Genomic DNA, 26,126 nt, shown 5'->3' on the forward strand with positions numbered 1-26,126 from the left:
CAAGAACCCTTGAAGCAGTAGTGAATGAGACTGCCTCTGCTCTAGGTAACTTAACCGAAGAGCAATCTGCTATGAGATTTGTCGTTTTGCAAAATCGTCTCGTCCTTGACGTCATACTGGCCGATAGGGGCGGGGCCTGTAGAGTCATCGGATCTAGTTGCTGCATTTTCATTCCAAATAACGCGCCGTCTGTTTATTCAGCTATAACCAGACTCCATAAAATTGCCCATCTGATACACCAAGATCCAGGCACCTGGACATGGTCCGGTTGGTTCTGGAATATAATTTCCGCCTGGGGGTGGAAAGTCTTGTCCTTTCTAGGTATTGCAGTAGCGATCATATTCAGTTGCTGCCTCTGTATACAATGTGGCCCTGCGATTTGCGGCATTTGTGCTACCTCTTGTATTCCTAGTCCCAAGTCCCGTTCTAAATCCCGTTCCAAGACAATTCGAGACGAGCAAATGATACTGCATGAAATGATAGATGGTATCATGAATATTGATGTTTCCTGATGGAAACGTAGTGACAAGGAGGGAATGTGGAAAAGTAAATTCTGCCATGTTCTGTGTCCCTACGCGTCCTCCATCATATGTTATGTGTGCATGATTAATATGCATATGTATTCCCCATGTTCGATTAAAGACGCAATTATAGTTGTGTCCACCTCTAGTATGCCAGTTTCAAGTTCTCGTGAAAACTACGAATACCAGGTCTATGTAAAGTTACGTTGCCACATTTCTCAGTGTGCACGTTATTTCATTGTAAAGTCCCCGTTCCTAGGCCTCAAAAGGGCCCGGACCCCAGATTCAGCTCCTGTCTCCTGAGCCTTCGCTGAGGAGCGATACAGCCCCCACCTGTATCCCTGACCCTTCACTCACTTCCTGCCTCACAGTGCCCGGTTCAGCCTGGCTCTGCCTCTGAGTCTGCCAAAAGTATGTTATGATTCTAGTTATCAGTTCAGTCCTCCTTCTCTGCATTCCTAAAGCTACTGAACCGCATCAATAGTTTCCGTCATAGTCTAGCCTTTACGTCTCCATGTAAGAGAAATACTGTATTAATGGTCATTTAATATTCTTCATCACGCACTACATGTAGAATAATGCATGCACCAGTCTTAGAGTCTGTTAGCTTTTCCCCTCCTGACTTCTAGTTTATATCAACATGTTCTCTAAACATCAGATACTAGATACTGCTTAGGTACATGTCGCCCTGACTCTCCAGACTTCAGTCTCTGCTCCTAGCACAGAGTTCGTAGCCCCCAGCTTCTCCTAGTAACACGTCATTGCCAGTTTGCGCGCACCATCAGGTTAGAGGTCCCGGCTCCTTAGGTAGCCCCCTCCATGTTTCCGCCCCATTTATGACATATTCTGTTACGTTTGCATCACATGTCTATGTATACGCCCTGTTACACCTACTTTCACCCTTATCTTTCGCGACTGCTACGCGTCACACCCTTTGCTCCACCCACTGCTCCGCCTATCATATGTACTGTAATGCAACTGTTTTCATATATATATGCCTGTGTATTGTTATTAAATGTTACGCCAGTCCTTTCTCCCGAGCGCGCTCATCCCAGATCCAGCCCCGGCAGCTGCCGGGCCACGCTAGTCCAATCCGGCCCCCCTGCCGGGCCCTGCCATCCTATTCCTATGCAGGTTGTCCTGTTCCTGTCCTTTATGCTGTAATAAACCTGCGAAACTCCTACTACCTCGAATCTTGACTCTTATTTATTGAGCTATCTGTTATTGCTATGCCTAGACAAAAATAGATCCGGTATTATTTATTTATATACCACACATCCAAAAAGCCAAACCCATGATGTACTACCTAGTTCACCTACCTTCCACCAAATTTGCTGCAGCTTCTGAGGGAGGCTTCATGCACAGTGCAGACATCATATCTCTCCTAAATTCTTTCATCTGCACTTCTCCCCAAATCCTTCTCCCCGGCACTTTAACGTTTCATCAGCGGGCAGATTTCAGAATTAAGGGAATGTGATAGGGTCTCCTTGTTGCCTCTCAGCACCAGCAGATCCCCTGGGTCAGTCCTTAGGAGTAGGCTTGGGTGCTGTCTGCAGGATCCATCTCCATTCTGTACCGGAAGCTCACTGAACACTAGATTATTCTCCTATATCAGATGGGTGCAGAAGAGTTGCCTGCCTGCTCTATTTGCTGCTCCCTGTAGAATTCTGACTGGCTGTTGTTTGCGCATATGATTATATTCATAGAGGTGATTGGACCCTGTCACCCTGGTACAAGCCAGGGGTGGAAAAGGGAGTGTGGTGTCACCTCACTAATTTTAGAGGGTGTATTCTGTCCATCCTAGCCTGAAGCCAAGGGAGGCTGAAAGGTGTTTGTGGTGTCATATTGTGCCAAACATTGTTCCCATTGTCTTGTGATCTCAGTGGGTTTTCATCCCACTAAAGCGTCCTCTTTATCTCTGCTAGTGGCCCACTAGGAGCTTAACTTGGGATCTCTTATTTGTTCTCCATAAAGCCTTCCCTAGCTCAAAGAGGTTGTTAAGGGGTATAGAAACAACAAGTGGTTAACTAATTTACCATGGCTCAGAAGGCAGACCGAGGCAACGACGGACAGAGCGGGGCCTCTTTGACCTGAGCGAGTGCCAGGCGAGGTGAGGCTATCTCCATACAATATATGGGAGAGATCTTTTCACAATGATATGAGACTACCATATAGTAATCCATTACCGGTAGGTCTACATTATTATTTCTTTTTCACTGTTGCAGTAGTGTCATATTTACAGGTCCTGAAGAAAGCCTTGTCAGGCTGAAACATGTCGACCATTTAGTTTCCACAACTGATAGTAGTATTTGTTTGACACACTATCATCACTCTGCTTTTAATCTTGCCATTATGTTGACCCCCCCTAATAAAGTCGTATCTTTGGCACCATAACAGGCAATTTTAAATATCACTTTTTTCACTATTACACACTTTTTGAGTACTGCAACTCTTTCCCCTTCAGCCTACCAACATATCCTGCTGGCTGTCTCTCTCACTGGTGGATCAAATACTAGTATTCCTCTATACATGTTCAGAGAGGCACCTAGTAGATACCAGTTTCCAACAAAAACCCAGATGATGAGATTCCGCCATTGGGTGGGCTGATGGGTGTTTTTCTCATTTTTCTCCTATTCTACTCATCTTCCACATGGTTGTTCTTTTCTCTCCTTCACAGTGGCTACCCCTTCACACTACATTTGAGTGTATAGTGTTTTGTAGTCATCTCCAGACCCTTAGCATCCCCTGTGTGTTGTTGCTTGCTTTTTTTTAGGCAAAGTCTGGGAGGAATGTAGTATCCTGCTAGACACGTACGTGTTTCCTGTCACTCCTTGAGGGCTGGCCTTTAACTCACCCATACTCATCTAACACAGGCGTCACGAGTGACGTGATGTCTGCTAATATAAGAAACTGGGCGCTCGAGCCCAGGGCCAGTTTAGTACCTTACCATGCTGTGTTTGTGTCATTTTTCTGGTTTGCAGGCCTAGGGCCCAGAAAACCACAGCCTTACATACAAGTGGGAAGCAATTGCTAGTGCGGCCTACAAAGCAGGGCAAGAGATTGGGCCTTTTAATTCAGGGTCTCTAAGTTATGGACCAGCCTATGAAAGCACTGGTGTCTAAATCGCCAGTTGTCAGTCTTTCGTAAGGACACAAAGACAAACTTGTTCTTCTATGAGAGTGTGTTGGCTCTCTCCAGTTATATCATGCACTAGCTTGCCCATGGATTTTGAAAGCTATACAAAAGGCTCCTTGATGATGATGAAGAACATGCACTAAGTAGGTTAGACTAAAAGAAGCTGAAGGGTTGCACTGTGGGCGATATTCCACAGCTTCACGAGACAGCCTCTAACGAAGTGCACTCATGAACACTTACCTAACAAAAGTAACCCTGCACCTGTTCCTGCCCACTCTAAATCCCTTCAAATGAGTTTTGGTGCCATCAGAGTTTTCCTATAGCCCCCAACCCCCTTTGAATGACTGTCATTCCTAGCCATGAGCTGTGGTCAGAGGTCTCATCATTCCTGAGGGTATATGTTCACCCCCCAGGCATACCCCTACCATTTACAATCCGGACCCTTGGTCTGGTGCTTAGTGCCAGGCTGAACACAAACCTAGCTGCAAACCTCACCATGCATCTCTAGATGACATAATAAAGTCTGGTTGGCTGTGGCAAGGTGTGGTGGCCTTGTTGTAACCTGGTGGTTGTGTTAGCAAATTGCTAGATGGCTCTGTAGGGATCAAAGAGGGTTAAATTCACCCAGCTAGTCTGGTCTCTGACTGCCCTCATGACATTCAAGAAGAGGTGCATGAACACCAGCCCGGCTTGAGTAAGCCCAGTTCGCAGTACCAAACAAGCTGCAGAGAAGGCCTTCAAGATGGTGACAGGCCAGGCCCAAACCTGGTCCCTGGGTGGGACAGAAAAAGAGTGTGTCACTTAGTACCACCTGACAACCTAAGGCTCAGCACTTTACTCATCTGGATGTGCAAAGGGAAATGGGGCCCAAAATCATCATTACTTTCTCAGAAGGTGAGATACCCAGGGATAAGACATCCTTCTGATATATTGAAAAGTGAAACTATTTACAAGAAGAAACATCTCCACTGACAAAACTAAAATGTTACATATAATGACAGTAAGACACATTTATTATTATCTACGTTTTGTGTTCCTTGCTTTGATATTGTGAAATGTTAGCATTCCTTTGAGTGTGAGAGAACTGCGTCACTGTGAATATAAATATTCCACAAAAGGGGTGGATCTCTTTAATGGACAGGCCTTCCTTACATGCCCCGACTCACCCCTTTCACTCCTTAACAACTCCCTCAAACTAGGTATCGTTCCCGATACCTTTAAACATGCTTTGATTGTCCCGATCCTGAAAAAACCAAACGCCGATCCGGCGGTACTGAGTAACTTCCGCACAATCTCCCTGCTCCCCTACCTTAGTAGGATACTAGAAGCCCACGCTACGAACTGCCTCAGCTCATTTATTGAGCATTCTCAGTTTCTCGACCCTCGGCAGGCGGGATTTAGACCAGCTCACTCCACAGAGCCTGTCATCCTGGCAGTTATGGACGAGCTTAGGAGAGGAGCCGACAAAAACACCACCCAGGCCCAGGTGCTTTTAGATCTGTCAGCTGCGTTTGACACGGTCGATCATGATCTCCTGATCGACCGTGTCAGCAACGCTGGCATCCAGGGTCTGGCCCTCAGATGGATTTCCTCCTTTTTACATAAGCGATTCCAGGCAGCTCGCCTGGCTAACTTTTCGGCCAAAGAAAACAGGTTGACCTGTGGGGTCCCCCAGGGTTTCTCTTTTTAGCCCCTTTTGTTTAATTTATACATGCAACGCTTGATTGTGTCCTTACGCAACAGCCGAGCCATAACCTTCAATTACGCCGACGACCTCCAGTTGGTGTTCGACATCGACTCCTCCAACACATCAGTCACCAACTTCCAGTCTACCATGACCTCCATTAGCGAATGGATGTACACCAATCAATTAAAACTTAATCCTGATAAAACGGAGCTGATCCTGACTGGAGTTGCCGCCAACCCCTGGGATTCCAGCGTCTGGCCCCCACTCCTGGGCAACTCCCCTTGCCCAGTGGATACTGTAAAAAGCCTTAGGGTCATAATCTGCAATGACCTGTCCTTGAAACCCCAAATAAATGCAGTGATATCCTCCTGTTTCTTTCACCTTCGCAGAATTCGGAAGATCTGCAGATTTCTGACCACCTAGGCCCTCACTCTTGTCATTCTGGCTGTGGTCATCTCTCGAATTGATTATGCGAACTCACTCTATGTTGGCATTCCAACATACCAACTTCGCCGTTTACAGCTGGTACAAAACCAAGCAGCCAGGCTCATCTTCCATCAACCTAAGAATCAACATGTCAGTCCTCTGATGAAGAGCCTTCACTGGCTTCCGGTGGCCAATCGTTGTGTATTTAAATTGGGTTGCACCATCTTCAAAGCCCTCGCTGGCTAGGGCCCAGCTTTCATTTCTTCTCGGATCCATCGCTATGCCTCTGTATGTAAACTCCGCTCCTCCCACCTCAATTTGCTTACAATCCCCACCTTTAAAAGTAAAAACATGGTGGCCTCAGTTTCTCCTTCCTGGCTCCCCATTTTTAGAACTCCCTTCCGACTGAACTTAGATCTGTAACCAGCTATACCCAATTCAGAACATGTCTTAAAAAACTTCTGTTCACACAAGCAAATGAGTAAAGCTTCCGTTATCCTGTTACTACCGTCATCCCGCTCTCAGCGCCATAAAACCGCTTGGTGTAAGTGCGCTTTACAAGTAATTTTAACATTAACATTAACGTTCAATCTCCTCTCTGTTTGCCTCACTGCAGGTGTCTTTCTTGGCGATGAACTCCGTCACTTGCCACGTGACTCCAGCGGTCATATTTATGCTTCTCCTGCCGACTGCCCATTCACACAATGAACTCGAGGTCCCATCTCAGAAATGGAACTACAGGGAAGGAGGTAATGAAGGGGTGCACACCAGATGTGAGAGTTAGCAAGATATAATCTCTTGTTTACTGTAGAATGTGTCTGTGAGCGCTTTGCACAGTAATTGCCATTACCATTAAGAATCTTGGCCAACAGGTGATTTTCTGTTTTTCTGAAGAAAATACATCTGTAAACACTCACCCCATCACGTCACAGCAGCAGAATCATCTTTGACGTTTGTTGTATTGCTTTTGTTTGCACTAATAAGTAGTATTTGGACATCTCACAATAAATCACTGTGTCCACCTCCCATTCTGTAAATGTAGATGGACTTACCTAGCGTTTTGAGTAGAAGGCATATGACCGACAGTTGGGTTCTCCAAGTTCATTTCGATTTAGAGAAAAATAACTTATATTAGCTTCTTCAGCACATCAAAACATGAGTTCCACTTTTTAAAATAGAGGATGTAGCTTGTTCCCTTCACTGGTGCAAAATGTCAGCCATGTTTAGGTGCCATTATACTGAGGGGAAGCCATTATAAAACCACCAGTTTGCTATTTATTTCCAATGTTTAATTACTATTCACAGTACCCATTTTACCCACATTGTTATTCATCAATTGGAAATTTTAAAGCAAAAAATACGCATTCTTGACTAATAGCAATCACTGGGAAAATAGAGGGGTTTAGCTTTTTGTGCTGAGTATATTGGTGGTGTGGAGTACTTAGGCTCTTAATAATACAAATAGAAGGATGGAAATGCATCTAGAAAGTACATAACGAAATAATGGAAAAGGGAAAACAACAAATCAGTGACCTTAATGCTGTATATAAACAAGAACCAATGGTTTAGATTTAGTAATTTTACATGCAGCTCAGCATCCAATTTGTCTGTGCTGCATTGTGTAAAGGGGGAAACACAGATCAGCTATTTATATGGAAAGACTGGAATGCTGCTGGTGCATTCCCTGTTTTGGCACTCTGACTAGACGACCTTGTGTGCTGCACAGTGTTGCACAGTGGTGCAGAGGCGTTTGTGCGCTGTATAGTAAAAGATTTGTACTTAAAGCATACCATTCCAGGACAAATTCGTATATGTAGGCAAACTAAGAATGATCGTAGGCATTGGGGCCCAGATTTGCTAAGATTTTGTGCCTGGGTTGGGGCACTTTTGTGTGTCAACCCTGATGCAAAACCATTTTTGCCATTTACTGAGCCATGCATAGTTAATTTGCCTGGATTTGCATGGTTTAGTAAATAGAAAGTAGCGCAATGAGGCACATGACACTTCATTACATTACTTTGCGCCAAAATGATACGCTTACCCTACAGAGAGTAACAAGGAAAAATGTCTTTATTTATCCTTGTTACTGTCTCTTTCCATGTATGGTGCATTCTGCAGCACACTTGAAACGAAGAATGTGCCACTAAAGATTATTTTTGTGCAGGAAGTTATCCCGCCCTGCACAAAAGCAATCCTGTCTGTAACGCAGGCACCCTTGCAGCATGGTATAAGGCTGTTTGCTTTGGCGTTGGGCAGCAGCCAGTGCACCAGTGCTAGGGGAGAGCGGAAGTGCTGCTTATCTTAAGAGAAAGGGTGCATTTCTATTCTCTCCCTTTAAAGTAGCTCAGCACAGCAAGTTGCCTGGCTGCCTTGCTCTGCTTTGCATGAAAGAATGGTCAAACTGGCCCTGGTTGTTTGCTGAGTTATTCCGTATACATTCAACGTGAGTTTATTTTTTGTGAATATAACATATTTCCCATGTTTGTGCCTTCTTGAAGTTGGTATTAGTGTCTGACACAAAGCCTGGTTGGGTTATCTGGTGGACAGAGGTTTTATGCTTTTGCTAAATAACTGCATTGTAAAGATGTTTGTTACCTTCAATTTATGACGAATGGGAAAATGTGAAACCTTTGAAGCGCGGCGCCCCTGGCTACTCTGGAGGGCGCACTAGGGCGCCGCGGCGCACAGATTGGGAACCACTGTTTGGGCTTTGCTTCACAATTTATAGGTGCTTGTGTAGATCAGCCCCAGTAATGCACCTTTGACACAAAGAAGCTTATGTGCTTCGAAAAGTTCACCGTTCCAGAGCAAAACACCTTTGTGCTGAATAGTATACAGTATGTTTTTTTTGCAACAGTTTGCATCATGCTGAATAGTATGCAACATGTGCTGTTGTGCGTTTTGCGTCACTCCGCTTTGTGCTACTGCTAGCTGTGCGCCTTAGTAAATCAGGGTCAATATATGTTACTGAGATTTGCAGACCAAAGGTTCCCCGGCCTGTATTGGTTCTTGATTGTAATTCATAGGTGACTTTAATAGTTGAGAAATATAAACTCTGGCATACGGCCGAACCGAGTTAAGGACCGAAATGAATAAATAAAACAAATTACATTGAGTGTGCTGCAACCCAATCGGCGGTGCAGCGTGAGCAATGTAATTTGTTTTATTTATTTATTTATGTACTCAACTCGGTTCGGCCGTATGCCGGAGTTTACTACCCCCCACCGCCCCGCAGCACCCTCTCGAGGAGCCGCGACTGCAAATAAGCAATGTTAACCACATCGCTGCGGCGGCTATTCCGCCGCAGCGCTAAGGGGGCGGGGGGCCGTGCGGCAGGCGCATGCTGGTGACGGAACCGCTCCGTCACCAGCCGCGGTTGAGCTGTGCTCATGACGGAGCGGTTCTGTCATGGCCCCGCCCGCTCAATGGAATGCCGAGCGCAGGCGCGGAATCCGCGCAGGCGTGGCGAGCGGGTCATGACGGAACCGCTCCGTCATCCGCACAGCGCCACCGCGGCTGATGATGGAGTGGTTCCGTCATCAGCATGGATAGGGTTAAATAAATGATTTCATAACAATACTTGCTTTAAAATCATTTGGTTATGCAGGTGTTTGGTTCCTATTGCTTCAGGGTTGCCAAGAGTAGCGCTGAAATTCATGGGGAGGGTAGGTGAGGGGCCTGCTGATGCATGGCTCAGAGAGTCCAGAAATACATGATGAGGACACTTCAGAATTCCAAGCAGTGTATTTTTTTATGAAGTGGCTACTGCAACGCCTTTTAGTTTAGTATATATAATTGTATCAATATAGTGAATGGCAATCGTGAGATGTTATTGTAATCATGAATTTAGAAACATTCATGCACCCAACACCACTGCTCTAATGACAATGTGATCAGCAAACCAAGAAGAAAGTCAGTTGTCATTTCGCCCCATTTGTATGGCCTAGAGTGTTTCAATTGATGGAATTACCGTCTTTTGTTTTTGTGCAGTGCACACCCTAAAACCGGTGTATTTAACAGTGCTCTCATGTAAGCCCTCGCTACGCGCATTATGAGGGCAGGTCTGACAAAATTTGACAGGCCTGCTTTTGTTCCCTAGTCCTGCCATGGCCTTGAGACAAGGAACTAGAGCACTGTATTATTTGGAGGTCTCTTGGCACTGACAAAGAAGTAAATAAAGCGTTGCACATACACTAGCACAAGTATGGGCCAAAAATAATAAATGCAATTATATTACATAATTAATATTTTTCTTGTATGCACAAGGTAATAAAGAAAATGGCAGATGACTGGTTGCTATAGCATAAAGATCAAACGTGCAACAGTAATGTGGAAAATAGTTACACTAAGATCAAGAGAAAAATAATGGCTTTCTCCTTATGAGTTAAGCAAGAACCGTGAATCAATTGGGTATCAAATGTTAAGAACTTTTTAAGTGACAACAAACCTCCAACAATCATTGGCAAAGCCAATAGGTCTCGCCTTTGAGACCTTATAAGTGTTTAGCCATGCAACAGTTGATGTTGTTGCACGAAGGATATTGTACTTTATAACTAAATACGTATAAGGTTCTTAAGGCGAGACCTATTGGCTATGCCAATGCTTGTTAACATAGCATTGATTATTAATGTTTAGACGCCACACCCACCCCTTTTTCAATCACAAGCAATGTGGGGTTTCATTATGGTACCTCTAAAATGTCATCTCACGGTGGTGAAATGATGATGGAAACGCGTCCATTGGATTCACAGCTTTGTACTGACGTTGGGAAGCCCCGCCTACTATCCAGAAATGTGGAAAGTCCAGGGCGCTCCACTTCTCCTTTTGTGTTTTTACTCATGACAAAAACGCTCAAGGTGAAGAAGTGAAAACATGTCATCTAAAATACTGTGTAGCACCTCACAGTTTATGTAATGTGCAAACATTTTCGCTCGTTAATCACTTGAGTCCTGCTAGCAGGCAGGTTGAAGAATTACCATCCTTGTTTATATGTAATCCACTGCCTAAAGGATTTTAAAGTATGTTTTTCTTGTGGGCCCTGTGATTCTCGTAGCAACCAGTGTGCAGCCTGTTGTGGGGTGGGCTCCTGTAGACACTAGGAAACCCATGTTTTGGTCCAAGTGCGGCTTAAACCCAATGCTAGGTTTGCAGAGTGTCTTCGGAGTGTTAAATAACCAATACATTTTATGTTGCCCGACCCTTGCATTATGTAATGGATGTATCTTTGCTCTAACTATTTGATTTTGTTGTGGTGCTAAAGTTACATTCTTGTGTGGTCGAGTGCTGTAGTGGCACGGCGGCGCCCAGGGTTTAGATCTTTTGTTTTGCTGCTATTCCTGTATTATGCAATATCACTTCTGTTTATAAAAAAAAAATCTTGCATCAACACTTGCCTTGATTAACCTTTTTAACCGTGGAAAAGGGTGGAGTTTTTGATTAAGCAAGTACTGTAACTAAACAAGTGGTGCGCGTGCTGTAAGACGCAAAAGTGAAAGCTGAAACCTGATCTGGAACACATGGCAACATGCACGCTCCCCGCTGTTAATTAAAACAAGCCTGTGTGTGAGAGAGCGAGCACCAGGCCATATGTTTTGAATTATCGCGCCCGTGTCTGGGCACGATAATTCAAAACATATGGCGCCCGTGCGGGTAACCGCAAGCAATAGGCCACACATGCACAAGCGTGTGGTCAGCTTTATTAAGCCCCCTTACAAGAAGTCTTGCAGCTCAGGCGAGACATAAAAATGATAGTATCCACGTTTTGAGCCCATTACAGGGTAACTCATTGGGCCTTCATCAAGAGAGATATCAATGACATTTGAAGTAGCAACTCTGAAAGAGGATGCCAGACTGTCAATGAGGAAAACAGACAACTGGGTTCCAAACTTGGGAATCATCTCTAGAAGGAAGCAGGAGCTTAATGTTTCTAATAGTGTGGCAAACAACCACTCAGTGTAGCAAATTTAGTGTAAAAAAAGGCAATAAATGTCAAGCATTGGGAGAGCCAAATAAAAGACAAAAATTTAAATATTTGTCTCTATTTTTCCTGCAACCTGGAGTCTGGAGGTAAACAGCTGCCTCACCAATAACACACAAAGCAGGTTGGTTTCAAAACCCATGAATATGGATATGTATGTGTGGTATTTCTATAGTGCAAACCTAGCTGGAGAGCTTCTGATGGTAAAAGTCCAGTCTAAAGTCAATGAGTAATAGGAGAGGGGGCTGGTTTTTGTGATGGAAATGCACTGTCATGTAGTGTTTTTTTGTAAAGATGTGAGACTTTGACTCTTCCCTAAGATGGGGCAGCTTTTAGGTAGTCCCAATGGATACAGGGATGTTGTTCCAGATCCCGGGTGCACAGATGAATAAGACCTCCTGCTTTGATTTTTCTTTAACACTTCTTGTTGTGCGGGCTAACTGTGTCCTTGCTGCAGGTGTGCCAAAACCACCATAGATGGGGGGAAATGTGGCTTAACGGCTAGAGCTGGCAGCCTCACAGCTGGGGAGCTGGGTGCAAGTCTCGGCAGTGACAGCTCAATATCCTGTGATTCTGGGCTAATCACATATTTTCTCTGTGCCTAAAAAAATTTCTGTGTCCATCTGTAAAGCAACTGGTGCTCATGTAAAGGGCTCTGATACCTTTGGGTCAAGGTCACGCTATATAAAACAAAAACATGTCTGCAAGATAAGTGGGAGTGCTGGTTGTGAATAGGATTGTAAGTAATGCATGTGGTTTTTGAAAATTATGCTTGCTGGTTAGGGGAGGCAATGAAGTTCCATCTGAATGAGGGTAAAGTGATCATATTTCTGAGGCCCTGGATGAGATGTGCTGTGTCATGTAGGATGTGCTTAAGGAGCGCCAGTGTGGAGTCAGGGAGGCCATGTAATTGAATTTTACCACCCAGTGGCGTAACAATAGCACCATTGTTTTGGGGGGCCCGAGTTCCAGAACCCCGCAACACTGTGCACGGGTGCCAGGCCTCTGGCTTCGATGCTCCTGACAGGGTCCTGAGTGAGGGGGTGCCCCCTATATGAACTTTGGAGGGGTGCCCCCTCAAGTTTCGTATTCCCACTGTTACCACCATCCAGATGTGAGAGATAGAGGGCTTAAACAGAAGTTCTAAAGTCACAGTTACTTTCTTTAAAAGAGAGAGACCATTTTGGGGTTTTGTTTGGTAATGCATTCCATCAGGGTGAGATTGATGTCCTGGGTGAATCTAAGTGAGTTGGCATTGAGTGAAAGATTTGGTTCAAAGCCCTAAAGCTTCATATAATTGTGCCAGGTTTGTACTTTTTCTTGTTTGTCTTTCTAGGCTTATCCCAAGTATTCTGTCTTGGTTGTGTTGAGCTTCAGGTAGGATGTGAACATCCAGGTCTCTGTGATAATTTAGGCAATGTTTGAGTTGTGTATCATCAGCGTTTTGGTGAAACTTGGTGGTTTTACTGTGAGAAGATCACCAAGCGGTTCCATGTAGAGACAGAAGATGCCAGGGGACAGTGTGGTACAGTGGGGAGCTTTCCAGGTGATAAAAATCTTTTGGGACCTGGAAGTGAATATGTGAAAACCCTGGTATTGGTTGGAAAGGTAGGAGGAGAACCAGTCAAGGACATTGCTTTGAAATTCCATATTAGACTCAATGATGCGTATATAAGAGTGAGATGGTAGACTGTGTCAAAGGCAGCTGAGAGTTCCAGCAATAGCAGAAGGCAAGGAAGCATCTTCTTTTGTGGTCAGTAGAGCATCATGTATGATGTGGAAGGTAGCAGTCTCTGTGCTGCAGTATGATCTGAAGTCAGATTGGTAGTTTTGCTGTGACTGGTTAGTATTAATATGATTTGGGAGTTGGGCTTAGACTGCCTCTTCTATGATCTTGCTGAGGAATGTAGGTGATTTAATGGGTCAATAGTCGACAAGCCAATAGGGGTCTATTGTAGGTTTCTTTAGAATTGTAAGGATCTGGCCTGTCTGGAGCACTTCTGGGAAGATTCCTTGAGTGAGGGAAGCATTGTCAGGGGTGAGTAAGAGTGAGAGAGCATGTATTCCCAGAGAGAGCTTTGATGAAGGACGAGAGTAAGACATCACCTTCATCAGAAGGGACTTTTAGGAGCTGAGTGTGTTTGTGAGATCAGCAAGAGATAGAGCCTGCGAGAATGTCCATTAAGGGATTCTGTGGGAATTGTTGGGCAAAGAGATATGTAGTGGGTTAGTGTTGTTGATGTGTTATTAGATTTTCTGTATCCTTGCACTGAAGAAGAGGTTTCAGACATTGCCATTTTCTGATGAGTGAGCAGTAGTTGGGACTGGTAGTAGCTTAATGCAATGGATGAGTGTATTAAAAAGTGTTCTGGTTCTGTTGGTTGCTTCAATGATGGTATTGGTTTAGTACTTTGATTTATTTAGCTGATGTGATGATCTGTCTGCAGGTTGTGCAAAGGGGTTTCAGTATATGGGGTCATCATGAGCTCTATTTTTCTTCCATTTTCTGTCCTGTCTGTGGATGGATCATTTATTGTCAGCAAGGTCTTTGGAGTATCAGGGTACTGAAGATTTTGATTTGCACTGTGCATTTTAATTGGGATGTGGCTGTTCATATAGCTTGCCAAAATATGTTGAAGTTGTTTAGAGGGCTATTGACATTGGAGTTGATAGGATGAGAGGTGAGTTCAAGCATAAGTTGTCTTAGGAGAAGCAGTTGAAGGATCTGTGGGTTTGGTCTTCTTTTAGGGTGAACCTTAGTTTTCATGGTAGGATTCAGAGCAGTGATATAGGAATGTTGACGTGGTTGATACAGTCCAGGGGTATGGGTGGCTTGCACTGGATTGTTGGTGATGTTGAGAAGACAACATCCAGGATATGGCCTTTGGAGTGTGTTGGTTTATGTCATGCATTACCACATTTATGTGTCATTGAGGTTGATGATGCTGTGCCTTTTTTGAGCTTGTGTTGTCAGGGAGGTTACCGTCACCCAAGATGGGGGTGTGGGCATGTCAGATAGGCAAGGTGGTCAGGACATCATTTGGAAGCACAAATGCAGGCCTTTAATAGGTGTGGGGCATGAGGAATTATGCCCCTTCTGGTCCATCCCCTCCCTTCTGCGGGTCAAGTCAAAATGTTAGGAAGAAGAAGGTAGGCAGTCAATGGTTGCCAGAGTTGCATAGTGTTCTTAAAGTCAGGTGTGTTACCTTCAGTGAGTCATGGCCTCTTAACAAGTCACTCTTTGCACACTGATACTTATTGGCCCATACCTATAGTGGGACATCTAAAAGCACAAGCCCCAGGAATGAGGACAGGATATAGGAGTCATGCTGGCAGGGCTGACAGAGAGGTTAAGGTGCAACTGGTTGTTGGGGTTGATGTTTTTTCAGCTTGCATTAAGGACCATAGCAACCCGGCTATGCCATTGGACCCGAGTGGGCTAGTGAAATTGACTGATTTGTTTTCCCCAATACATATTTATTGTATTTATCAATCTCCAGATTCACAGTAAGATCATGTCAACAGTTATACATCACAGGAGCCCCGACAATAGTATCTGTACATTCCGTTCAAAAATAAGATGTATTCTCAAGAGTAGCATGCATGTATGGAGTACATTACTGACCCCGTAAATAAACAACAGTATCCTAAAAGTATAAGTCATAACTTTTAAACTACCCCCCTACCCTCCCTCTCAGGTCGGTAAAGGTATACCCCTTCCATGCAAGATACCATAGGTCGGACTACTTCTCACAAGTGCTACGACTCCCCTACATTTCCGTACTCCTAATGATTCCCATGTATTGTTGCCTCCCCTGAATCAACGTGATCCACCTGTGCCCCTTCGGTCCCCTGCGGGGGGGCATTCCAGTGGGGATATCTGATATAATAACATTCCAAGACATCATATCATCTTCCAACTTTTCATCTCTCCAGGGGCGTAACACAAGCCCACGCAGCCCCCGCGATGCGGGGGGGCCCCCACGCCACAGGGGCCCCGGCCCCCCTCAGTGACAGCTAGCCTCTTCACCAAGAATTAAATGGTGCGCACGCCCGGCCTCTTAATATTTACCCGACACGCAGCGCATCATGATTAATGACATTATTTTCATGATGCTGCTGCACAATTTGTTAGGGGTGGGGCAGTTAGAATAAAGTGGCAGGCACTGGGTTTTTAAACTTCCCGGTGAAGGCACAGGCAGGTGTGACAGTGGACAACCTCTCCCGGTGAGCAGCTGAAAGCTCGAGCCAGGCTCGCGCTGGAAGCCCTGGCAATGTATGTACCTCCTTCTAGTGACTCTGGGGCAGTCACTCCTGCCTAGTTCCCCAGGTCCATGTGTGATGAGCCGCTCTGGTCCAGTTTTCTTCCTTTAATCTCTATTCCACTTTAAAACTGCGGCTAAAAACCTGGACTGGAGCAGGTCATCACCCATGGATCTGGAAAACTGGCAGCTGAGCATACTGGACAATGTGTGCAACATGGGCACGTCCTGCCCCTCAGATGCCACCCACTTTTACCACCGGGCCTAATACCCAAATACAGCCACAGCCAAAAGAAAGATGACCACTCAACCTTTATGAAGGGCCTGCTCCTGGGCGGCAACATGTGTGGTCTCATTTTAATACGTGTGAGCCATTTGAGCTAAAAACTGTTTTTTTCGTTGCAAAATGCAAATTATGCAGGTGATGGATAATGTGGCAAAAGCGGCAAATCCATAATTATGCAAAAGATGTGGCAGACACAGAATTGCATAATGATAGTGGACATGGGTACAGCAGAACACTCAAGTTACTCCGGCCTGGCCATGATATGGTCATCCATGCCAAAATTATTTCAATGCATACTGGGATTTGCTGTCCTGTTCAAACAATTAAACAACCTGGACTACAAGTCCCACAATTCAATGGAAAGTCCTGGACTTGATGAGTTGCTCACTCATGGAAGCTGAAGACTTGAGGCCTCTGCTTACAAGCACATGTTGGTGACCAAGTGTTTCAAGATTCCATTCACAAGCACCTCGTCCAGTTGAGCTATTTTTCTTTCTATTTTTCTGTGTCCCATAATCAGCCGCGGGCCGTGGAGGGAGTTACGGTGGGGCAGGGAGGCGGGGAGGGGGAGGGGCAGGGTGAAGGGACCTAAAATGCGATCCTGTGCGCGCTATGAATTTCGTTTTATTAATTAAATTGTGTACTTACCTGCAATTATCCATATGCCAGTTTTTAGGTCCCTCCACCCTGCCCCTCCCCCTCCCCGCCTCCCACAATTCCAATCAGATGCTCCAGCATGGAGAGTCATTGGCCACCTTCACAACACGTCACAAGCCCACGTCATCTAGGCACACCAGCATGGCTGGCATGGGTTAGCCAGGAAATGCCTGGCCCAGATCCTTCCACTCACAACAACTTATACATCTGCAGGCTCCGCGCTCTGCAAAAAATATCAGCACAAGCACACACCACTCCTCCAACTGCTTATGTTAAGCTGTCTCTTACGTTTGAACTGTGCTCAAAGCAACATCTATGATGCACTGTACCCTCTGTCCTGGCTACGTTTGTGGGTACCAGCTAGTCTGTCTAAGGCACAACCCTGGGTCTGAAGGCACCATGCCACCCTTTGCAGCTTTTGGATACAACGGCTGTACCTTCTCTTCGCCGAGACACTCCTGCGTTTATTCGAGTCAGGATATAGCGCTGAGAAGATGATGCCAGCGGCGCTTGGCTTTCAACCCAGCTCAGAGCCGTTATTCTACACCACAGATACGATACCATCTACTCAAATGAAGCCCTTTCCTTCCCTTTTAATGTCGGTATCAGAGAGATGAAAAACACACAATAGACATGCACTAAAGCTGTGTGTGACACAAATGTGAGCCGAGTAAAGGCAGTCTCTTGGGAGGGTCTACTGAGCCTGAAATAATATGGTCTCCGGCTGACAGCCAATGTCGGGCTCAAGGTGAAGTGGCAGAAATGACTCTTATTAGAAGGCTGCGCCAGCTTTCTTAAGAGACAGCAGCTATTTCAGCATCCCTGGACTGCTGCGCAAACCTAAAGTCTCACTAATAAAAGAAGTCTCCTGGCGCTTTCAACGCATAGTACCTCTATCGGTATGCCGCCACCCACAGCATCCCACAATATTCACACAATAATACACAGACACAGTGTTAGTTGGAAAAAGGAGCTGCAGGTTTATTTGATATACAAATAAAAGGTGGGTTATCTTACAGGCGACCCCGTCCGCCCCACAACCCCTCGTTGCAGGGTACCTGAAGTTTAGCCAAAGAACCACCAGCGGCCATAGCCCGGTGTTGTACCTGGGAGGATCTACTCCTCCCACCGGTGAACCTATCGTCCACCCACTCCGCCCTCTGAACAAGGGAGAGTTAACTCACACCTTCCCCAGCCGGGCGGAGCGCTATATGGCAAGCCCCCGGTTGCTCAGGTTTACAACCGCCCTAAGGACTAACGGGGCGCCGTCGTACTCCAAGTTCCCAAGAAGCACCCCTTGGAGCATCTACTCCTCCCACCGGTGAACCTATCGTCCACCCACTCCGCCCTCTACCAATAAGAACAAATTCAGCAAAATTAGTAGGAGTGAAGGCAAAATGTTTGAGATGACCGTGCAGAAAGGCCAAGTCCAACAGGAAGTAACTATTTCTCAAAGCCTAGCCCTGTTATCTGCTCGTGTATCAGAAGCCACATTAATAAACATATCAGTAGTGAGTCCAGCAGCATATGTAAACTGTTTCTGATTTGTCAACAATGGCTATAGCAGACTTACTTGAACCTGTAAAGAATCGCTGTATCGAAAACCAGCACCAAGCTCCTCTCTATCTCTGAAACTGACAATCTGGATGTTAACTCTCACCCAATCAAACAAGATCTTCAAAAGCACATACGTACGACTCTCTGCTATTAACTTCATAGCTGCGGATACTCGCTTCGAGTCTGGGCAACAGCTGAACATTCAGAGACCTTGGGCAAACTATTTACACTCCTCGTATACCGCCGCATCACGGTGGGGCCCTACGGTACGACATCTTGATAAGGACCTGCATTGCGGCCCCCGCTGAAAAAAACCAGGGGGGCCTGCCCCCGACTGCTGTTAATAAAGAAAGCAGGCATGTCCTCTGCCCCAAAGTTGGACGGCCGCGTGGCAGCCATCGTCGGGGGGATGGGGGGGGAGGGCGGAAACCAACCGCGGCCATTGCTGCACTGCCATAATGCCCCAATGTGTATACAATTTTGTCGCCTACACCCCGGCTTCACAACTGATGTGGCAGGTCCTCCGCCCTAAGGTCGCCATGCCACGCTGCCATCGTTGGAGGCAGGAGCACAACCACGGTCATTGTGGCCCTGCCATAATGCCCCTAAAGCTGAATTAGCTTCAGACCGCTCCCGTCCCTTCTTCTAAATAGCTCGGGTGCAGGACCTCTAACCTAACCATGCCACGTCATTGTAGCCCGGCCACAAAGCCCCAAAGCTGATTGATTCAAGCCGCCTCGCCCACGCTTCAACAATGCGGGCTGTTCCTCTGTCTTACAGAGGCCCTGCCGCGTGGCTGCCATCCAACTGCCACTATAAGGCCCAAAACTACTGCGGCCTAATGCGGGCCCGCTGCCTGCCGCAACCTTTTAACGCCGTTTGTGCGATTGGCCTTTATTCCTTGCCTCGGCGTATCCAGGGGCTGCCCCGGCCCTCCGAGGATCGTTGAACGATGCGGCGGGGTGATGTCCTGTCTTCCTCTCAGCCAGGGCTGCTCACCAACTGGCAGCGCGGCCCTGAGCTCCCATCCCCTCTCGGCAATGTCCCTGTGACCAGTGATAACCAGCACCACCCCCCCACCCCTCCCCGGTGGGGAGGAATCTGCGCACAGGGGCCATAACACCGGACCTATGCATCCTGCCTGCCCGGGAGCTCTGTATATGCGACGTGGGGCACCGCGTTTGCACACGGGATGGGGACGTAGGGGCGGGCCAGGATACCATTTGTTTTTAAAACAAAGGGCCCTCCCTGTACCGAGCAGGCCAAAGACCCCCCCACGCCCAGTAACCCCATCATGCCCATAAGGACAGGTCCGCTCTAACAGCCTAAACCGCCTCGCGACGGCCGGAACGAGGCTCGATGGGGCCCCTCGCATGCGACACCCGCATGCGAGGGTAACCTCGTACTCCTTTCTCACACGCCTCATACGCATCGTCCCCCCTTCCTGGACACCTCCACCTCCCCGTGGTATCCGACCACGGAGCCCCTGTGCAACTTGGGTTTAGCCCAAGGACGGGGCCCGGGGGGAGGTGAGAGAGCGTCCGCCTTACCTTGCACGACGTTCGATCTTTGGGAAAGGAGGGCTACCAAAATGCTGGTAAGGTGATCTAAGGGTCATGAAGAGGGGAGGGGGGCTACCTAACAGCCGGAGCGGCTGAAGAGGCCTGGGAGCAACCTGTGACGTGACCTGGCTGGAGAGGGGCAGCAGCAAAGAGAGAGCAGGGGAGGAGGAGCCACCCCTATATGCTCATAGCCCCGCCCCCTCCCCAGCCGCTCGCTCGTGCCGCCCCCCAAGGATGTGCTGCCCGGCTTCCCTCAGTGATACTACGGGCCTGCCCTCCTATGGGGTCCCTTGCAGGGACCACTGGCATCCTGCAGAGCCGGCAGCTATGTCAGAGGGGGGGAGGGGGTCCAGTGCAGGTCCAGGAAAGGCGTATTTGCACAGTGCACTAAAATGCCTAATTTTGCCACTTAGCCACGTTTGAAACGTAATCGAAACCTCGGTTGGCATGTGAAGTCATTTTGGTTGAAAGGTGGAGGAGGCACAAATTAATTTTTTGCTCGGGAATATGCAAGATGTGCATGAACAGTACTTTCTGTGTATGAGGAGCTATTATTAGGGGCGGACTAGTGAAATGCTAGTGTTAGAAATATTATGCATGTTTTGCAGTCAGTCGCTTGTTTGATCTTGAACTGCCAGAGAAAAAAACAGCATTGCACGAAAAATAGGAATCGCCATGACAACCGATCTTTAAAGTGAGAAAAAATGACTTTTTTTTACACACGGTTTCTTATGCTGCAGCTAAAGTAAAGTGAGTTGGGAATTGTATTCTGTAAATTCTTGTTGGGGGAGGTCTCTAGTAAAAAAACACCTTCTGGCAGTGCAAAAGGTTATGGAAATTCCCTTGTTACAGCACACCGAGGAATATTAGTCGTGTGACTGTCTTTTCTGTGCCTTTATGATTGTTTCCTCAGCCCTGAGGCAACGTTGCTGTTCCTCTGAAATCACTGCCAGTTTATTTCTCTGGGCGCCCTCTCTCCTACAGTTGTCCTATTCATCACTTAGATGTGCCAGAGATCTAAAGGCCTAAGAGTTACTTTGGAATGGCACGTTAGGACCCTGGATAGAAACTTTCAACAGGAAAAAAATATGGTTTACAAAAACAAAACTACATTTTCTGTCTATAGATTGAGATTGGCAGAGTGAAGCAGAGTATCGTGGTATGAGGCGTGCGCACCCAGAGAGGGAGCATTCCTTGAATAGTCTTGACACGGCCACAGCTTCTCCACAGATGACTCCGTCACTTTTAATTCAGAAAAGAACCAGGCGCGTAGCTGCTCAATAGGAATAGGGAACTTGGTGCCTGGGGGTCTGTTGGTCTGTGTGCATGGGGGTCTGTTGTTCTGTGTGCATGGGGGTCTGTTGTTCTGTGTGCCTGGGGGTCTGTTGTTCTGTCGGCCTGGGGGTCTGTTGTTATGTGTGTATGGGGGTGTTTTTTCTGTGTGTGTGGGGGGGTCTTTTCTGTGTTCCTGGGGGTCTCTTGTTCTGTGTTCCTGGGGGTTTCTTGTTCTGTGTGCATGGGGCAGTCTGTTGTTCTGTGTGCCTGGGGGCCGGTTGTTCTGTGTGATTGGGGTGGTCTGTTGTTCTGTGTGCCAGGGGGCCGGTTGTTCTGTGTGCCAGGGGTGGTCTGTTGTTCTGTGTGCATGGGGGTCTGTTGTTCTGTGTGCATGGGGGTCTGTTGTTCTGTGTGCCTGGGGCCTGGGGACCGGTTGTTCTGTGTGCCAGGGGTGGTCTGTTGTTCTGTGTGCCAGGGGTGGTCTGTTGTTCTGTGTGCATGGGGGTCTGTTGTTCTGTGTGCATGGGGGTCTGTTGTTCTGTGTGCCTGGGGGTCTGTTGTTCTGTGTGCCTGAGGGGGTCTGTTGTTCTGTGTGCCTGGGGGGGTCTGTTGTTCTGTGTGCATGGGGGTCTGTTGTTCTGTGTGTGGGGGGGTCTCTTGTTCTGTTTGCCTGGGGTCTGTTGTTCTGTCGGCATGGGGGTCTGCCCGATGGTATGTATGCATGTGGTACTGTAGGTGTGTTAGTTTGAGAGTGCATGGATGTTTACATGCATGTATCATCTATGTCGAGTCAATATGTGCTTTGATGGTGTGTATCTGTATTGACTATAAAAGTCAAACACATTCGCTTTGCCAATATTTGGATTTCATCTCACTTCAAAAGCAAATTTAAAGTCTAATTTTACGCCCACTTTACCTCTCAGCCTTGGTCATGGTTCCTCTAGAGAGATAATGGATGCAGAAATCTGACATTAATAGAAACAGAGTGGCTGGCTTTTTTCTGGTATAAATGCTATCCCCAAGGCCTGGAAGTATGAGTTTTTATGAAATTGCATTTCTGCATGTTGCCTAGCTGCAGGGAGGAGGTTAATATTGTTGTGTACATATCTCAGTGCACAGGAGGCTGTGGCAAATTACTCAGGACATAAATACAGTGGGGAGTTCATTGCATTGGTTGTAATTCTTTTCCCAAACACATGTAAACTCAAACATACTCACACATGCAAACACCCAAAAACACCAGCACATGTAAACGCAAACCTGCTCACACATGCAAACAGCCACAAACACCAGCACATGTAAACTCAACCATACTCACACATGCACACAGCCACAAACACCAGAGACCAACAAGCAGACAACCACATCCAGTCACTTATTCTGATAATGGGAAGTTCCAGGCTCAAGCATGCATACCGGAGGGCCCGAGAACAGGTGAGGTGCCAAAGATATAAAGACAACACTCCTAGCATTACAGAGTAAAGCTCATTCTCTTTCCGGTTTTTCAAAGCTGTTCCGCTTAAAAAAGGTAAGCAAAAACAATTGGAGGTACCCCTGGGTTTGTGCAACAGGGAGGGGGATTAAACAGTAGAAATATCAAGAAAACCCTGTTTAAAAAACAGCAAATCGCTGATGTAAAGTTACTAGGGGTGGTCTGGGTTAGGGGGGTCTATTCTTTACCAATCTATAGGTGCTATGCGCCAGTTGGTGCCATTACACCCTGTTAGAATGAACTTTCGAACACACTTGAGTGTGTTCGAAAGAGTTATGAGTTTTTTAATTATTTTTTAATATTGTGATAACATGCTAGATTGTAACCCTATTGGGAGGTGAATAAATCATCATTGATTATTTTTTAAGACACAAATCTCTTCTTGTTTGGTACACTCAAGTGTGTTCGAAAGTTCATTCTAACAGGGTGTAATGGCACCAACTGGCGCATAGCACCTATAGATTGGTAAAGAATAGACCCCCCTAACCCAGACCACCCCTAGTAACTTTACATCAGCGATTTGCTGTTTTTTAAACAGGGTTTTCTTGATATTTCTACCGCTTAAAAAAGGGTCAGTTCCTCTTGAGCATTCCACAACAGTGACTCGCAGAGTAGCTACAGCAAGAGTCGCGTGCTGCTTCCTGGGTGTATAGGCCTATGGGGAAGGCATATGAGTCATCAGTCATTGCTTCATAGGTTCCTCGCAGTGACCGTGTGTAGGACCTGTATAATTTGATCATTGAATAGTCATATTGTATGGCTAAGCAGACCTTGAAGTTCAGATTTTTTCTTTTTTGAGTTTTATATAGCGCGAACTAGACCTGAGACATCGGGTATCAGAGCGCTTTACATGAGCACCAGTTTCTTTATAGATGAACTCCTTCATTTTTTTATTGGTAGGCACGGGGAGATTAAGTGATTTGCCCTGAATCACAGGATGTAGAGTGTTGTTGCTGAGACTATAACCAGGTTACCCAGCTTCGAAGCCGACGGCTCTAGCCGTAAGGCTACATCCTCTCCCCTTGATTGTTGATTGTAGTCAATTGGTCACAATTATGCAGCTCTCCTGTACGGATCGCTCATAGTGTTCTATTTACTTAAAAAAAAATGTTTGGGGAAAACAACAAAAATGTTTGCCCATATAACGTTATTTTGTATTGCATGTTCTTTAAATGCCATTGTCGACATCCGCCATGCCGCTGTGCTTTTTCCTTGAAGCACATGTCTTTTCAATGCCATCTGAAATTCCTGCAGAGATTGGATGGGCCACATATTGGGTGATGTGGAGTTTCAGTGTAGAAGGACAGAGATGTAAAAGTCCCAGAACTAGGAGGCAAACATGGTGGCTTTGGTGTTGTTTGAAGGTTGTGATTGGTGGATCTAAGGTTCTGATCTGGTGTGTAGTATGGTAGAGTGTCAGAGAGGGTGTTGGGAGCCGTGTCATTTGCTAATTTGAAAGTTGTGATTGGTGAATCTAAAGTTCCAAGTTGGTGTGCAGCATGGTAGGGTGTCAGAGAGTAGGTTGAATGAAATGCCATGTAATTTGCTGATTTGTATGTCCATGTAAGTGGTTTGATTATGGTCCTGTTCTTGAAAGTGAGCCAGTTGGCCTGGTGACAGGATTCAGTCTGAGCATAATAGGACGGAATGTATGAGGCTCTGTGGTTATACTGAATAAGCAGCTACTTATGTTATGCCATCTATAAATGTAATAACTGCACTTTCACAATTGCTTTATTAACCTTCCTGCTGTCTCAAATTTGCTTGAAAATGCACGATTTTTCTTCTTTTTTTTCAAAATTTTCCTGGGGGGGGGTTATCCCCCCAAACCCACCTTTTGGGGTTCGGGGTCGCTCGCTACGCTCGCTCGCTCCGGTGCTGTATGAAAATCACTTTGCGCCTCACCACTTTCAAATGTCACCCACCGCCCCTGCTAGTACTAACACCTACTGCAGAAATGTCCTTGTGTGTTTTTTCCCTTTAGGTGCAGGGAGGAGTCCCGGTAATATCTCCCTAACGGAGTGGGGTAGCTGCCATCCTGTAATTGTTTGTAAGCTGTCTATCACTAAACTCTAGTAAGATACCAATTCAGCACAATCCCAAAGAATGTGTAGGAAATGGGCGTCCGTGTAACCACATTTAGGGCATTGGGCTGTGCGATCCGGGTATATTCTGTGTAACTCTCGTGGGGTAAATAGGTTTGATGTACCATGCTAAGTGAAAGTGACTCATATGCACTTTGTTTATCGATTGGACCTGTGTCAGTCAGAGGGACCTTAAGAGTGATATTTTTAAGGTGCTTGCAGGCATATCTGTTGACAGTTGTTTGAGAAATGCAGCCTTACATTCAGCTGTACTGAATATTACAGCGTTGTGCCGAGGGGCTCAGAACTCGATTGACTTAGCTGCCTTTTGATATCTCAGTTAACCGGGATGGAGGGAGGTGGGTGGAGAGAGCTGTCTGCACCAGGCTGTACGTAGTAGCCACTGCTGCTATGTAAATCACGGAGATTAAGATATGCTGCTATGTATTTGTGGTTTAATATCAAGTATGTATAAAACAATGTTCCCTGCTGCCGGGTATGCTTTAAAATCGTTGCCCGTGAATGTTGAGCTAGCTTATTGATTGACTATCTTATTTTAGCACTAACTTTTTGTACTGCTGCTCAGCTTGCACTTTCCCAGCGCACTATCAGTTGGCTGACTGCAGTAAATGGTGACCTTTGATGAGTTCACGTGAGTGCACTTATTGCTGTAACAGCAGATGTTGAAATGGAACACATGATAAGCTGCAGTTGAAAGAACAGCCGCACTTCATTCATCCCGAACGTGATGACATCATATTGGCACGAGCTGTGGAACACTACAAGCACATTCACGCCAGCTAACCACAACAGGAAACTTTATAGTTAAGGCACTATGGGGCTTGTCGAGGAGTTTTAATCTTCGTCTAAGTGATGGTTTCGGTTATTTCTGTCATTATTTATCTTCTCTGTAGAGGTTGTTATTTTGTAACACGCCATTTTTCGTCTTTTCATGCATAGGTTTTAAATTTAATGGATACGGTGGGAATGTTTCATAAAAAAAGGCTGAAGTAATTTCTAAATAGATGGAAAAATACACCAGGCAAAGGTGGAAGTTGTAAACAATGAAAAGGAGTTACTGTAGTGGTCACCAGATATGTCATTGGATTCTTTGGTGCTTCACCTGTGACGCATTGTCAACCAGGGCAATCTTAAGGATCATGGGGGACCTAGGCCGAACATATTTTGGGGGCCCTTCATCAGAT

At 46.1% G+C, this 26,126-nt stretch overlaps 1 protein-coding gene across 1 annotated transcript in view; it reads left to right on the forward strand.

The window, feature by feature from the left end:
• Nucleotides 1–6,390: 6,390 nt before the first annotated feature.
• Nucleotides 6,391–26,126, forward strand: part of LOC144775068 (uncharacterized) — an 86,423-nt gene continuing 66,687 nt past the window's right edge. Inside the window, exon 1 of the mRNA XM_078659209.1 lies at nucleotides 6,391–6,518. Within this exon, the coding sequence (XP_078515335.1) occupies nucleotides 6,401–6,518 (118 nt within the window). The 5' untranslated portion in view covers nucleotides 6,391–6,400. The remainder of the gene's footprint in view (nucleotides 6,519–26,126) is intronic.

This window comes from Lissotriton helveticus, chromosome 1_1, assembly GCF_964261635.1.
Source record: "Lissotriton helveticus chromosome 1_1, aLisHel1.1, whole genome shotgun sequence".
NCBI classification, from domain to species: domain Eukaryota; kingdom Metazoa; phylum Chordata; class Amphibia; order Caudata; family Salamandridae; genus Lissotriton; species Lissotriton helveticus.